At 38.8% G+C, this 15233-nt stretch overlaps 1 protein-coding gene across 1 annotated transcript in view; it reads right to left on the bottom strand.

Annotated features, from left to right (window-relative positions):
• The window catches only part of ABHD10 (abhydrolase domain containing 10, depalmitoylase), a 33105-nt gene that overhangs the window by 14911 nt on the left and 2961 nt on the right, over nucleotides 1–15233 (bottom strand). The window contains exons 2-4 of the mRNA XM_049875906.1: nucleotides 14656–14839; nucleotides 650–761; nucleotides 108–245 (exon numbers count right to left, since the gene is read on the bottom strand). Of these exons, the coding sequence (XP_049731863.1) occupies nucleotides 108–245; nucleotides 650–761; nucleotides 14656–14839 (434 nt within the window). The remainder of the gene's footprint in view (nucleotides 1–107; nucleotides 246–649; nucleotides 762–14655; nucleotides 14840–15233) is intronic.

Here is a 15233-nt window from a genome sequence, read left to right as displayed (position 1 = left end):
GCATAAAAAGTCAAAGAACAGGTGACACACAGATATTCAAAGGAAGAGGGGCACAGAAGAGTGACAGGGGGTATACAGTGAGGTTGCCAAAGGGACTTGTGACTGACCTCAACAGAAAGCTGATTAAACCGTGTCACCAGGTCATCTGCAGCGGTACTCACACCAAGGAGAGCAACGACCTTTTCTGGCCGTGCAATGGCGGCATGAAGCATAAGCCATCCGCCCAGGCTGGATCCAACTAGTATCTACAAATAAAAATATGTACAGTTATAAAAAGGAATTTTACTTGTCTGTAAGGCGGGAACATGCAATTTAATCCATTTATGCACATGTGGCTCCCACTGACTTCACTATTTGGCACAAAATAGAGTTAAATTATGATTTTTTAAAAAGTATTAATTTCATAATACAGCATGAAAACAAAAAATACTTTGTACCATAAAAAGTAAAATTCTACTTACATATTATTAGAAAGTGAAGATGACAATTTAAATATTTATTTTGAAAATGACAAACCAATTTATTTAAATATATCAATGTCCAGTATCTAATTGATTTTTTAAAAACCTACAATGTTAAATAAACTTTCGTATCTAAACAAACAGCTCCAATACAAGGTCGTCATCAAATATTTAACATAAAGAGTCACCTGTGGTCCATCAGCTAAGTCATCAATTATAGAAAGAACGTCTTTTCTCCATTTCCCCACTGTGCATTCTTCTAAGATACCATCTGAATGTCCAACTCCTGAGTAATCAAACCTAGAAAAAGAAAAAATACGTATCTATATACCTACCTATCCATATATTTACTTCTCTGTTTTTTTTTTTAATACTAAGACACATCATTGCTCATTATCTCAATGCCTAAAACGCATTAAAACATCACAGTCAAATTAAACTTTTTGGGGGGAAACGCTTCCCAGACACATCTGAAAAAAATTTCTCTCTTGTGAAACTGCTACAGAAATTATTCTTATCAGTTACAGCCAACACATTACATCCTGCTTTCTAAAATGGCTTGCGTGTGTACACGTGCACACATGTATCTCATTATCCCTGTGAGACTGTAAGATCTTGGAGAGGAAATCCCATTTTCTCATTTTTGCTTCTGCATTCTTCACAGTAGGTCAGCATGATGCTTCGCATCCTGCAGATTCAGAAGAGGACATGGAACCAGGGATGTCACTGCTGACGTCAGATGGATCCTGGCTGAGAGCAGAGAACACCAGGAACATGTTTACCTGTGTTTTATCGACTATGCAAAGGCATTCGACTGTGTGGATTATAACAAATTATGGATAACATGAAGAAGAACAGGAATTCCAGAACACTTAACTGTGTTCATGAAGAACCTGGACATAGATCAAGAGGCAGTCACTTGAACAGAACAAGGGAATACTGTGTGGTTTAAAGTCAGGAAAAGTGCGCGTCAGGGTTATATCCTTTCACCATACCTATTCAATCTGTACGCTGAGCAAATAATCTGAGAGGCTGGACTATATGAAGAAGAACAGGGCATGAGGATTGGAGGAAGACTCCTTAACAACCTGCGTTATGCAGATGACACAACCTTGCTTGCTGAAAGTGAAGAGGACTTGAAGCACTTACTAATGAAGATCAAAGACCACAGCCTTCAGTATGGATTACACCTTTATGTTGATAAAGAAAACAAAAATCCTCACAACTGGGCCAATGAGCAACATCATGATAAATGGAGAAAAGATCTAAGTTGTCAAGGATTTCATTTTACTTGGATCCACAATCAACAGCCACGGAAGCAGCAGTCAAGAAATCAAAAGACGCATTGCATTGGGCAAATCTGCTGCAAAGGACCTCTTTAAAGGGTTGAAAAGCAAAGATGTCACCTTGAAGACTAAGGTGCTCCTGACCCAAGCCGTAGTATTTTCAATTGTCTCATATGCACGTGAAGGCTGGACGATGAATAAGGAAGATCACAGAAGAGTTGATGCCTTTGAATTGTGGTGCTGGCAAAGAATATTGAACATACCATGGACTGCCGAAAGAACGAACAAATACGTCTTGGAAGAAGTACGACCAGAATGCTCCTTAGAAGCAAGGATGCCTAGACTACGTCTCATACACTTTGGACATTTCACCAGTAGGGATCAGTCCCTGGAGAAGGACGTCATGCTTGGTAAAGTAGAGGGTCAGCAAAAAGAGGATGATTCTCAACAAAAAGGACTGACACAGTGGCTGCAGCAATGGGCTCAAGCACAACAGCAACCATGAGAACGGCACAGGGCCGGGCAGTGTTTTGTTCTGTTGTGCATACAGAAGATCGCTGAGTTGGAAACAACTTGATGGCACCTAACAACAAACAACAACAACTAAACAAATAAAACTGAAAGGTACAAGTTGAGCAAAAAATTTACTTTATTCAAATAGCAAACCTTTCTTGTTTTTCTGTATATATACATGTATGGAATATATAACATATACATATTCCCTTAAAGTGTTTATAAGTGAAGGAAAAGAATAAGACATTAAAATTTTCTTTAGGTTTGATGATAAAAATGATTTTGGGCAGGAGAGGAGTGCAATGCAGACCTCAAATCTCATAAAAAGATCAGACTTAATGGTCTGAGACTAGAAGGACCCCAGAGGTCATGGTCCCCAGATTTTCTGTTAGCCCAAGACTAGAACCATTCCCGAAGCCAACTCTTCAGACAGGGATTGGGCTGGACTATGGGATAGGAAATGATACTAGTCAGGAGTGAGCTTCTTGGCTCAAGTAGACGCATGAGACTATGTGGACAGCTCCTGCCTGGAGGGGAGATGGGAGGGCAGAGGGGGACAGACGCTGGCTTAATGGACACAGCAAATATAGGATGGAGAGACGGAATGTGCTGTCTCATTAGGAGAGAGCGACTAGGAGTATATAGCAAAAAAAAAAAATACATAGCACAGTGTACATACGTTTTTGTATGAGAGACTGGCTGGATTTGTAAACTTTCACTTAAAGCACAATAAAAATTAAAAAAAGAAAAAAATGTATGATTTTGGATCCTGAGGAAGTCACACAAGGCAGCTGCTGCAGTTCTCAATGAGTTGTAACAGAGGAAGAAAGATGAAAAAGATACCAGTTAGTTCTCCTTTTCCACCTCCATGATGGGTGACTGGGTATTGCTGCTTGCTGCATGTCGTCCTGCTGCCTTCCAAGGGTACGATGAGGGTGTAAAACACCTGTGGAGCCCTTTACAAAGGGAAGTCTAGTATGGTAGTGCTGCTAATAGGTTACGAATAAAAGATACAGTTCATTCTTGCTAGATCCTGGTTAACAACAGAGACAAAGGTAATTCAAACATATTAAGGACTTTACAACTTTTAAATACAGTAACACAACTGCTGTCCTGGCAGCCTTAGTATATCAGGACATAGTCCCAAATCCAGAATTAAAAATTCTACTACAAGTAATTACGAGAAAATAAAAATATTAAGGACTTTACAACTTTTAAATACAGTAACACAACTGCTGTCCTGGCAGCCTTAGTATATCAGGACATAGTCCCAAATCCAGAATTAAAAATTCTACTACAAGTAATTACGAGAAAATACTGACCCTAAAATCATGTGGTATGTTCCCAAGCGCTGACTCAATCTTACTTTAGGCATGGAGACAGAAAATTTAAACATTTTCATACAGCATAGGTACCACTTCTTCTATAACACATAAAACCAAACATTTCCTCATTCGAAATTTTACAGCCAAAATCTCAACAAAAGTAAACTGAGAAATTGGAGAACATACAAATAGAAGATAAAATTTCTTATAATAAGCTACAATAAAATGAATAGTAGCAGCAACTAGACTGCAATGAAGTTTGATGAGCATAAAAAAAATATGTAGTAAAGGATTATACTTAACAAACATATATATGAAGTCTATAAAGATATACTTAAGCTATCCATTAAGTGATACAATCACATTATTTCATGATTACTTCACTATTGTACCTTTACAAAGAAAATGTATTTGACAGGTGCGCAAAATGCTGAAAACCCACATTATCTTTTATGGAGAGACAGGAACTGGCTATAGCTTTCATAAACTCACTTTAAATTCAAGAACTGGTAAAAATGACCATCTCTTTTTTTTTTTTTTAATTTTTATTGTGCTGTAAGTGAATGTATACAAATCAAGTCAGTCTCTCACACAAAAACCCATATACACTTTGCTACACACTCCCAATTACTCTCCCCCTAATGAGACAGCCCGCTCTCTCCCTCCACTCTCTTTTCATGTCCGTTTCACCAGCTTCTAACCCCCTCCACGCTCTCATCTCCCCTCCAGGAAGGCGATGCCAACATAGTCTCAAGTGTCCACCTGATCCAAGAAGCTCACTCCTCACCAGCATCCCTCTCCAACCCATTGTCCACTCCAATCCTTGTCTGAAGAGTTGGCTTTGGGAATGGTTCCTGTCCTGGGCCAACAGAAGGTCTGGGGGCCATGACCACCAGAGTCCTTCTGTCTCAGTCAGGCCGTTAAGTCTGCTCTTATGAGAATTTGGAGTCTGCATCCCACTGCTCTCCTGCTCCCTCAGGGGTCCTCTGTCAGGGCAATCATCGGTTGTAGCTGGGCACCATCTAGTTCTTCTGGTCTCAGGATGATGTAATCTCTGGTTCATGTGGCCCTTTCTGTCTCCTGGGCTTGTAATCACCTTGTGTCTTTGGTGTTCTTCATTCTCCTTTGATCCAGGTGGGCTGAGGCCAATTGATGCATCTTAGATGGCTGCTTGCTAGCGTTTAAGACCCCAGATGCCACTCTTCAAAGTGGGATGCAGAATGTTTTTTTAATAGATTTTATTATGCCAATTGACTTAGCTGTCCCCTGAAACCATGATCCCCAGACCCCTGCCCCTGCTACATTGGCCTTCGAATCACTCAGTTTACTCAGGAAACTTGTTTTTGGTCTTATACAATATTTCTCCTTTTGTATCTGACTAATTTCACTCAGCATAAAGCCTTCCAGGTTCCTCCATGTTATGAAATGTCTCACAGATTCATCACTGTTCTTTACCGATACGTAGTATTCCACTGAGTGAATATACCATAATTTATTTATCCATTCATCTGTTGATGGGCACCTTGGCTGCTTCCATGTTTTTGCTACTGTTAACACTGCTGCAATAAACATGGGTGGGTGTGCATATATATCTGTTCATGTAAAGGCTCTTATTTCTCTAGGATATATTCCAAGGAGTGCGAATGCTGGATCGTATGATAGTTCTACTTCTAGATTTTTAAGGAAGTGCCAATTCGATTTCCAAAGTGGCTGTACCATTTTACATTCCCACCAGCAGTGTGTAAGTGTTCCAATCTCTCCACAGCCTCTCCAACATTTATTGTTCTGTGTTTTCTGGATTAATGCCAGCCTTGCTGGAGTGAGATGAAATCTCATTGTAGTTTTGATCTGCATTTGGCTAATAATCGTGAACATTTCCTCATATATCTGTTAGCTACCTGAATGTCTTCTTTAGTGAAGTGTCTATTCATATCTTTTGCCCATTTTTTAATTGGGTTGTCTTTTTGCAGTTGAGTTTTTGCACTATCATGGAGATTTTAGAGATCAGGCGCTGATCAGAAATGTCATAGCTGAAAACTTTTTCCCAGTCTGCAGGTAGTCTTCTTACTCTTTTGGTGAAGTCTTTGGATGAGTACAGGTGTTTGATTTTGAGGAGCTCCCAGTTATCTCGTTTTTTCCTCCACATTTTTTATAATGCTTTGTATACTGTTTATGCCATGTATTAGGGCTCCTAACATCCCTATTTTTCCTTCCATGATCTTTATCGTTTTAGATTTTATATTTAGGTCTTTGATCGATTTTGAGCTCGTTTTTGTGCATGAAGTGAGGTATGGTTCTCGTTTCATTTTTTTGCAGATGGATATCTAGTTATGCCAGCACCATTTGTTAAAAAAAGACTGTCTTATCTACTGATTAATCAATAAAAAAACCCTCTCCCTCCCTCCCCGCTTCGTAACCACAAAAGTATGTGTTCTTCTCAGTTTTTACTATTTCTCAAGATCTTTTAATAGTGGTCTTATACAATATTTGTCCTTTTGCCTCTAATTTCGCTCAGCATAATGCCTTCCAGGTTCCTCCATGTTATGAAATGTTTCACAGATTCGTCACTGTTCTTTATCGATGCATAGTATTCCATTGTGTGAATATACCACAATTTATTTACCCATTCATCTGTTGATGGACACCTTGGTTGCTTCCAGCTTTTTGCTATTGTAAACAGAACTGCAATAAACATGGGTGTGCATATATCTGTTTGTGTGAAGGCTCTTGTATCTTCTGGAGCAAAGGAAAATAAACAACACCAAGGTCACATGACAACTAAGAGCCCAAAAGACAGAAAGGGCCACATGAACCAGAGACCTACATCATCCTGAGACCAGAAGAACTAGTTGGTGCCCGGCCACAATCGATGACTGCCCTGACAGGGAGCACAACAGAGAACTCCTGAGGGAACAGGAGATCAGTGGGATGCAGACCCCAAATTCTCATAAAAAGACCATACTTAATGGTCTGACTGAGACTAGAGGAATCCCGGTGGCCATGCTCCCCAGACCTTCTGTCGGCACAGGACAGGAACCATCCCCGAAGACAACTCATCAGACATGAAAGGGACTGGTCAGCGGGTGGGAGAGAGATGCCGATGAAGAGTGAGCTAATTATATCAGGTGGACACTTGAGAGTGTGTTGGCAACTCTTGTCTGGAGGGGGGATGGGGGGATGGGAGGATAGAGAGAGAGGGAAGCTGGCAAAATTGTCACGAAAGGAGAGACTGAAAGGGCTGACTCAATAGGGGAAGAGCAAGTGGGAGTACGGAGTAAGATATATGTAAACTTATATGTGACAGACTGATTGGATTTGTAAACATTCACTTGAAGCTTAATAAAAGTTAATTAAAAAAAAAAAAAGACTGTCTTTTCCCCATTTAACTGTTTTGGGGACTTTGTCAAATATCAACTGCTCATATGTAGATGGATTTATGTCTGGATTCTCAATTCTGTTCTATTGGTCCATGTATCTGTTGTTGTACCAGTACCAGGCTGTTCTGACTACTGTGCTGGTATAATAGGTTCTAAAATCAGGTAAAGTAAGCCCTCCCACTTTGTTCTTTTTCAGTAATGCCTTATTTACCCAGGGCGTCCTTCCCTTCCATATGAAGTTGGTGATTTGTTTCTCCATCTCATTAAAGAATGTTGTTGGGATTTCGATCGGAATTGCATTAAATGTATAGATCATTTTTGGTAGAACAGACATTTTTATAATGTTAAGTCTTCCTATCCCCAAGCAAGGTATGTTCTTCCACTTATGTAAGTCTCTTTTGGTTTCTTGCAGAAGTGTACTGTAGATTTCTATGTATAAGTCTTTTACATCTCTGGTAAGATACATTCCTAAGTATTTTATCTTCTTGGGGGCTGCTGTGAATGGCATTGATTTGGTGATTTCCTCTTCGATGTTCTTTTTGTTGGTGTAGAGGAATCCAACTGATTTTTGTATGTTTATCTTGTATCCTGATACTCTGCTGAACTCTTCATTTAGTTTCAGTAGTTTTCTTGAGGATTTCTTAGGGTTTTCTGTGTATAATATCATGTCGTCTACAAATAGAGATACTTTGACTTCTTCTTTGCCAATCTGGATGCCCTTTATTTCTTTATCTAGCCTAACTGCTCTGGCTAGGACTTCCAGCACAATGTTGAATAAGAGTGGTGACAAGGGCATTCTTGTCTGGTTCCCAATCTCAATGGGAATGTTTTCAGGCTCCCTCCATTTAGGGTGATGTTGGCTGTTGGCTTTGTATAAATGCCCTTTATCATGTTGAGGAATTTTCCTTCTATTCCTATTTTGCTGAGAGTTTTTATTATGAATGAGCGTTGAACTTTGTCAAATGCCTTTTCTGCATCAATTGATAAAATCATGTGATTCTTGTCTTTTATTTATGTGGTGCATTACATTAATTGTTTTTCTAATGTTGAACCATCCCTGCATACCAGGTATGAATCCCACTTGGTCATGGTGAATTAGTTTTTTGATATGTCGTTGAATTCTATTGGCTAGAATTTTGTTGAGGATTATTGCAACTATATTCATGAGGGATATAGGTCTATAATTTTCTTTTCTTGTGGTGTCTTTACGTGGTTTTGGTATCAGGGATATGGTGGCTTCATAGAATGAGTTTGGTAGTATTCCATCCTCTTCTATGCTCTGAAATACCTTTAGTAAATAGTGGTGTTAACTCTTAAAGTTTGGTAAAACTCTGCAGTGAAGCCATATGGACCAGGGCTTTTTTTTTGTTGGGAGTTTTTTGATTACCTTTTCAACCTCTTCTTTGTTATGGGCCTATTTAGTTATTCTACCTCTGTTTGTGTTACTTTAGGTAGGTAGTGTGTTTCTAGGAATTCATCCATTTCTTCTAGGTTTTCAAATTTGTTAGAGTACAATTCGTCATAGTAATCTGATATAATTCTTTTAATTTCAGTTGGGTCTATTGTAATATCGCCCACCTCATTTCTTATTTGGGCTGTTTGCTTCCTCTCCTGTTTTTCTTTTGTTAGTTTGGCCAGTGGTTTATCAATTCTGTTGATTTTTTCAAAAAATCAGCTTTTCGTCTTGTTAATTCTTTCATTTGTTTTTCTGTTTTCTATTTCATTTAGTTCTGCTCTAATTTTTATTATTTGTTTTCTCCTGGTGCCTGTGGGTTTCTTTTGTTGCTCTCTTTCTATTTGTTCAAGTTGTAGGAAAAATTCTTTGATTTTGGCCCTTCTTTTTGGATGTGTGCATTTACTGAAATAAATTGGCCTCTCAGCACTGCTTTTGCTATGTTCCAAAGGTTCTGATAGGCAGTGTTTTCATTCTCACAGGATTCTCTGAATTTCTTTATTCCATCCTTAATGTCTTCTATAATCCAGTCTTTTTTGAGCAGGGTATTGTTCAGTTTTCAAGTTTTCAACTTCTTTTCCCTGTATTGATTCCCACTTTTATGGCTTTATGGTCAGAGAAGATGCTTTGTAATAATTCAATATCTTGGATTCTGCTAAGGCTTGCTTTATGACCTAATACATGGTCTATTCCAGAGAATGTCCCATGTGCACTAGAAAAGAAAGTATACTTGGTTGCTGTTGGGTGAAGTGTTCTATACATATCTATGAGGTCAAGTTGGTTGATTGTGGCATTTAGATCTTCCGTGTCTTTATTGAGCTTCTTTCTAGATGTCCTGTCCTTCACCGAAAGTGGTGTGTTGAAATCTCCTACTATTATTGTGGAGCTGTCTATCTCACGTTTCAATGCTGATAGAGTTTGTTTTATGTATCCTGCAGCCCTGTCACTGGGTGCATAAATATTTAATATGGTTGTATCTTCTTGGTGTATTGTCCCTTTAATCATTATATAGTGTCTTTCCTTATCCTTTATGATAGATTTAAAGTCTATTTTGTCAGAAATTAATATTGCCACTCCTGCTCTTTTTTGATTGTTGTTTGCTTGATATATTTTTTTCCATCCTTTGAGTTTTAGTTTGTTTGTGTCTCTAAATCTAAGGTGTGTCTCCTGTAGGCAGCATATAGATGGATCTTGTTTTTTAATCCATTCTGCCACTCTCTGTCTCTTTATTGGTGCATTTAGTCCATTTACATTCAGGGTAATTATGGATAGGTATGAATTTAGTGCTATCATTTTGATGTCTTTTTTTATATGTTGAGTTTCTTTTTCCCACTTGATTTTATGTGATTAGATTGTCTTTATATATTGTCCTTTCCTCATATTTGTTGTTGTTGATTTTTTTTCTGCTGAGTCTGTATTTTTCCCTTGTATTTTATTTTGATGAGTAGGATAGTTTGTCTCCTTTGTGGTTATCTTATTATTTACCCCTATTTTTGTAAATTTAAAACTAACTTTTATTTCTTTGTATCACTGTACCTTCCTCTCCATATGGAAGGTGTATGATTACATTTCTTAGTCCCTCTTTATTCTTCTAACGTTGTCTTCTTTTATATAATAACATCGCTGTTACCCTGTTTTGAGTTTTTTTTTTTTTTAATAATCTTGCTTTGTTTTTTTGGATTTCCCTGTCTGTGTTGACTTCTGGTTGCTCTGCCCAGTGTTCTAGTCTGGAGTTGATACCTGATATTATTGATTTTCTAACCAAAGAACTCCCTTCAGTATGTCTTGTACTTTTGGTTTGGTTTTTACAAATTCCCTAAACTTATGTTTATCTGGAAATGTCTGAATTTCACCTTCATATTTAAGAGACAGTTTTTCTGGATATATGATTCTTGGCAGGCAATTTTTTTTCCTTCCATTTTTTAAATATGTTATCCCATTACCTTCTTACCTGCACGGTTTCTGCTGAGTAGTCCAAGCTTATTCTTACTGGCTCTCCCCTGTAGGTGACTTTTCGTTTATCCTTCGCTGCTTTTATAATTTTCTCTTTATCTTTCGTTTTTGCAAGTTTGATTATAATATGTCTTGGTGACTTTCTTTTAACATCTACCTTATGTGGAGTTCGGTGAGCATCTTAGATAGATATCTTCTCATCTTTCCCTGATACTGTGAACTTTTCTGCCAACAAATCTTCAACAATTCTCTGTGTGTTTTCTATTATCCCTCCCTGTTCTGGTACTCCAACTACTTGTAGGTTATTTCTCTTGATAAGAGTCCCACACGATTCTTACAGTTTCTTCACTTCTTTTAATTCTTTTGTCTGATTTTTCTTCAAATATATTAGTGCCAAGTGATTCATTTTCGAGTTCAGAAATTCTAGCTTCTACTTGCTCAATTCTGCTCCTCTGACTTTCTATTGAGTTATCTAATTCTGTAATTTTTATTGTTAATCTTCTGAATTTCTGATTGCTGTCTATGGATTTTTCTAGATGAAACTTTTCAATATGTTCCTGAATATTCTAACTTCTTCAGTTGCTTTATCTGTGTGTTCCTTGGCTTGTTCTGCGTATTGCCTCATTTCCTTCCTGATGTCTTGAAGGGTTCTGTATATTAAACTTTTGTATTCTGCATCAGGTAATTCCGGGAGTGCACTTTCATCCAGAAGATCCCTGGATTCTTTGTTTTGAGAGCCTGTTGAGGTGAACATGGTCTGTTTCTTTACGTGACTTGATACTGACTATTGTCTCCAAACCATCTATAAGTTATTTTATTTAGTTTACGCTTGCTTACTGTGTTGTAGCTGCTCGCTTTGTTTTGTTTTGGTATACACCTATGGGTTGCTTGAGTGAGCTAGCTTGATTATTTTCACCTTTGGAGCTCTGGTGTCTTGTCCCCAGCTGGCTAGAGCTGTTATCAAGTATATCAGTCTAGAAGTCCATTCAGTTATCTTGTATGAATTCAGCTCAGTTTCCAGGTAGCTGATATCAAGCATGTGGTACAGGCTCTGTCGTACAGTCTTAGAGTGGCAGGGGTGATTGGCGTATACACGGGTATCTGATTGCAGCAGGGGGTCACGCTCTGAACAAGGCAGGGGGCTGAGAACTGACCCCCAAGTGTCTCTGAGGAAAACACATCTCTGTTCCCTAGAGCATGCTGGTGGGTGGGTTCTGCAGAGGGACCACGGGCACCCAAAGTTTTTGGTTGTAAGGACTGGGAGGTACCAGTTATGTTTGGACCCGTCACAGGTGGCTGGGTGTCCTGAGTGGAGCTACCAGTCCTTAGGTACCTGATGTGGGTAGGTGAGGACCTTGTTTAATAGGCAAAGCAGTGTCAAATGTCAAACACCCACCTCTCCACCACACAGCTGAGATGGTTCGCGTTTGCCAACAAGGGGCTATTCTCCCAAAATAGGCCCACACAGGTCCACGCAGAAGGGAAAGGTGCTCAAGGTCCACAGACGGTTTATGACTGGATAGAAGCTGCTCCTGTCCTGAGCTCCTCTGGTTAACGGAGCTAGCAAATTATCTTTTCCCCCCAGTTGCAAATTTTTTCTTTCCCCAAGGCCGGGAGGATAGCTCTAGGTGCTCACCAGGGTCTATCTCAGGCCCAGGGATTCAGCCGCTGAGGCTGGCCTGGGGGTGGGGGGAGCGTGGTAAAATATATGCAAGTACTTAGCTTTTGCTGAGAGCACCGTTCTCCTCAGGTTCCAGAGGTGTGAGTAGGCTGTGTGGTTGGCTGCTTCTCCCTGAGGAAACTCGGGCCGGATGCTAGTACCAGCCCGCTGCCACCACCGCCGCTGCTCCAGGAATGGTGTCTGAGGGCTCCCTGTGATTCAGGTCCGGTAACTCCTCTCAACTTCTAAACTGTCTCTTCCTCCCCCTGCCCCTCAGTTTGTTGTCTAAGCTTGCCTTTGATGCTCAGGGCTCCCAGCTTGTCACAAATATACTCATTTCACTTGCTTTTTTCGGGTCTTTGTTGTAAAAAGGGCTCGCCAGAAGCGTCTGTCTAGTCCACCATCTTGACTCCGCCTCCAAAAATGACCATTTCTTGATTCAAAGGACAATGATGGTGCTCTGGTTTTATGACGTTTTGCAGTGGTTAAGAGCTTGGCTGCTAACCAAAAGGTTGGCAGTTCAAATCCACCAGCTGCTTCTTGGAAACACTGAGGGAATTCTACTCTGTCCTATAGGTTGCTATGAGTTGGAACCAACTTGACAGCAGTGGGTTTGGCTTGTTTGTTTTTTTTAATTTTCCTTCCTAGAGAGCTCTCCTCTCTTCCCTAAATTCTGCCTATACTTTGTTGTTTCTTTATAAAGCATTTTCTATCCACTTCAATCCCCAGTTTTCTTTTTCTTACCTTATGCAATTAATTATACTGCTTTTTTATACTAATCACATTTTGGTTAGTATTTTTACCTCATTTCTCACACGTATTTCATCTGTGTTCCTCCACCCTGACTGAAGGGTCTTTAGGTCAAGGGCCATGTTTTATAACGCTTTGTATACTTCACAGCACCCAGTACAGTGCTGCAGTGTCTATTCGTAAAGGATACTCAACCTTGAGAATAAAAGTTAAGTCAAAACAGATTTTAAGAGTTTCGAGCATGAAATAATTCGGTTAATGTGATAAAAGGAATAAGACTAAATCCATATGATTGACACAATTTCTTCTGATATAATGAACAGATGAATTCTAACAGTTTTATATACAGCTGTATGTTCTAGAACTACTGAATGAAATTTAGTGGAACTATACTTCTAAAATTATGTTGGTGAGCAGATTTTTAAACGATAGTGTTAGAAAAGAACTCAGAAATTATCTTTAGTCTAACCTCCTCTTTTGACAGAGGAAGAAATTAGGCCCAGTGTTTATTAACTGACTGGCCTTATCAGTTATTTCTAGACTTAGTTCTAGAACTCATGTTTCTTGAATTCCAGACTACTGCTCCTTATACTCAACCATATTATTTCTTCCAACAAATCTGATACTAAATAATTGACTAAAAAAAGGTAAATAAACTCAATGACAGCAATATAACCAAATTATTTAATTAAAATTGCCAGTATGAAAAATTAGGCACTGTGAAATCAAACTTTAAACATCATGTATCCTTACTTAAGCTTAGACATACAGAGATTAGAGGAGTGGGGAGAAAGGGAAAACTCAGTGGAAACATGAATTATACACTATAGAGTGGCTGAGTCAGAATCGACTCGATGGCAATGGGTTTGGGTTTTTACTGATTTTACAACACTTTAAAATGTGTGCTTTATGTTTAAATACACATTTTAGAACTAAGGTAATAAGTAGTGTCAAATAAAAGTCCTGAAGTCCCCAATGAAAAAACCACAATATATAATCACAACGGAGTACAAGAAAGCCAAATGTTATATCCATTCATTGTCATCATGTAGGTTATCTCGTCTAAAGAGCTCAGTTACTACTACCCAGTGAACCCAGTGTTAGTTCTCTTAAAACCCTCTCAAGACTGGTGGTATATACGGCTACCATTTACTTTTTGTAACCTCTGAGGTTCATTGGGAAGCCAGTGTCCCACTAAAAGTACATGCAGCCACCAGGAAGGGCCCTATATAACAGTTTGAAATGGAAAAAAGCAGGCATGTGCTGATTACTGTTTTTACAGGGTACTGTATGAGGTGATGCTGAATCATCGAGTTTTTGGTAGGAAAAACCTGAATTTTGAAAATTTTTATTTGGTACATATATGGACCTCTGGACTCGGGGGGTAGAATTTGTGTTCACAGGGGGTACACCCATGTACCTCTGGACTCCAAGGGTACAATTTGCGGAATAAGGTATAAAACAAAAAACATATTACCTACCAAAAATTTAGACACACTCCATGATTCAGCACGCCCTCCATTATTGAAAACACACAGTATCAACAATAAATTAAAAAAAAAAAAATAACGGGGTCACAAAAGGGTTAACAAGATGTACCATGACCTTCCCTGTCAGAATTGTCAGTGTGACACAAAGATCTTTTAAAAAAAAAAAAGCACCACCATCTACATTTGATTTACCAAAAATTCCACTTAGCTGGACCTAATTAGTGCTTTTACAACAACCTCACGTCACAAGATGAAAGTTTACAGACCATTAAAATAAACTAATCTATAAAAATGGTAGCATTTACTTCAATTGGTTAAATCAGAAATACTTAACCACTGCCATGCTAAATGGTAGCAATGTTTTTCTCAGAAAAGCGTGGTTCCTACCTTATATAGGCGTGACCTAGAGATTTGCAAAACTCCTCAATTGCCAATGCTTTTGTACCATTCATATCAGAACGATAGCCAGGGATGAAGATAACGCCTGGACTTTTGCCTTTTAGCTTCTTATAAGCCAGGTTTGGAAGGTCTGGTCGATTAAGGAAAGAGAGTGATGTCTTTTGTCTGCAAACTAAACAAAGTACATAAAATATAAGCTACAGTTTGCAAATACAGTATGGGAGACCATATTTTCAATCTTAACTTTCTCCACTCATCGAGTTGATGTCAAATATTATTTCCATTTAATAGGAAACACAAAAACAGATTCAAAGTATTAAAGCCGCAAGCCTGTGCATGACATCTTTAGTTTTAAAACTGTGCCCAAATCAGCACCTTCTTTGAGCAAGGTTCAATATTGATTCTTCCAAAATATACAATGAGGTGGAAATTTCAAGGCAACGAAAGACAGAGAGGCATCAGTAATGTTCTCCTGTTGCTGCTCTAACATCTACTCTCAATCCTATCAATCAACATTCAGAACAACCTACTCTAGTTGTAGTCCTCTGAAGTGAGATTTTTATCTT

The sequence above is a fragment of the Elephas maximus genome, chromosome 1, assembly GCF_024166365.1.
Source record: "Elephas maximus indicus isolate mEleMax1 chromosome 1, mEleMax1 primary haplotype, whole genome shotgun sequence".
NCBI lineage: Eukaryota > Metazoa > Chordata > Mammalia > Proboscidea > Elephantidae > Elephas > Elephas maximus.
This window is presented reverse-complemented; position numbering and strand designations above follow the sequence as displayed.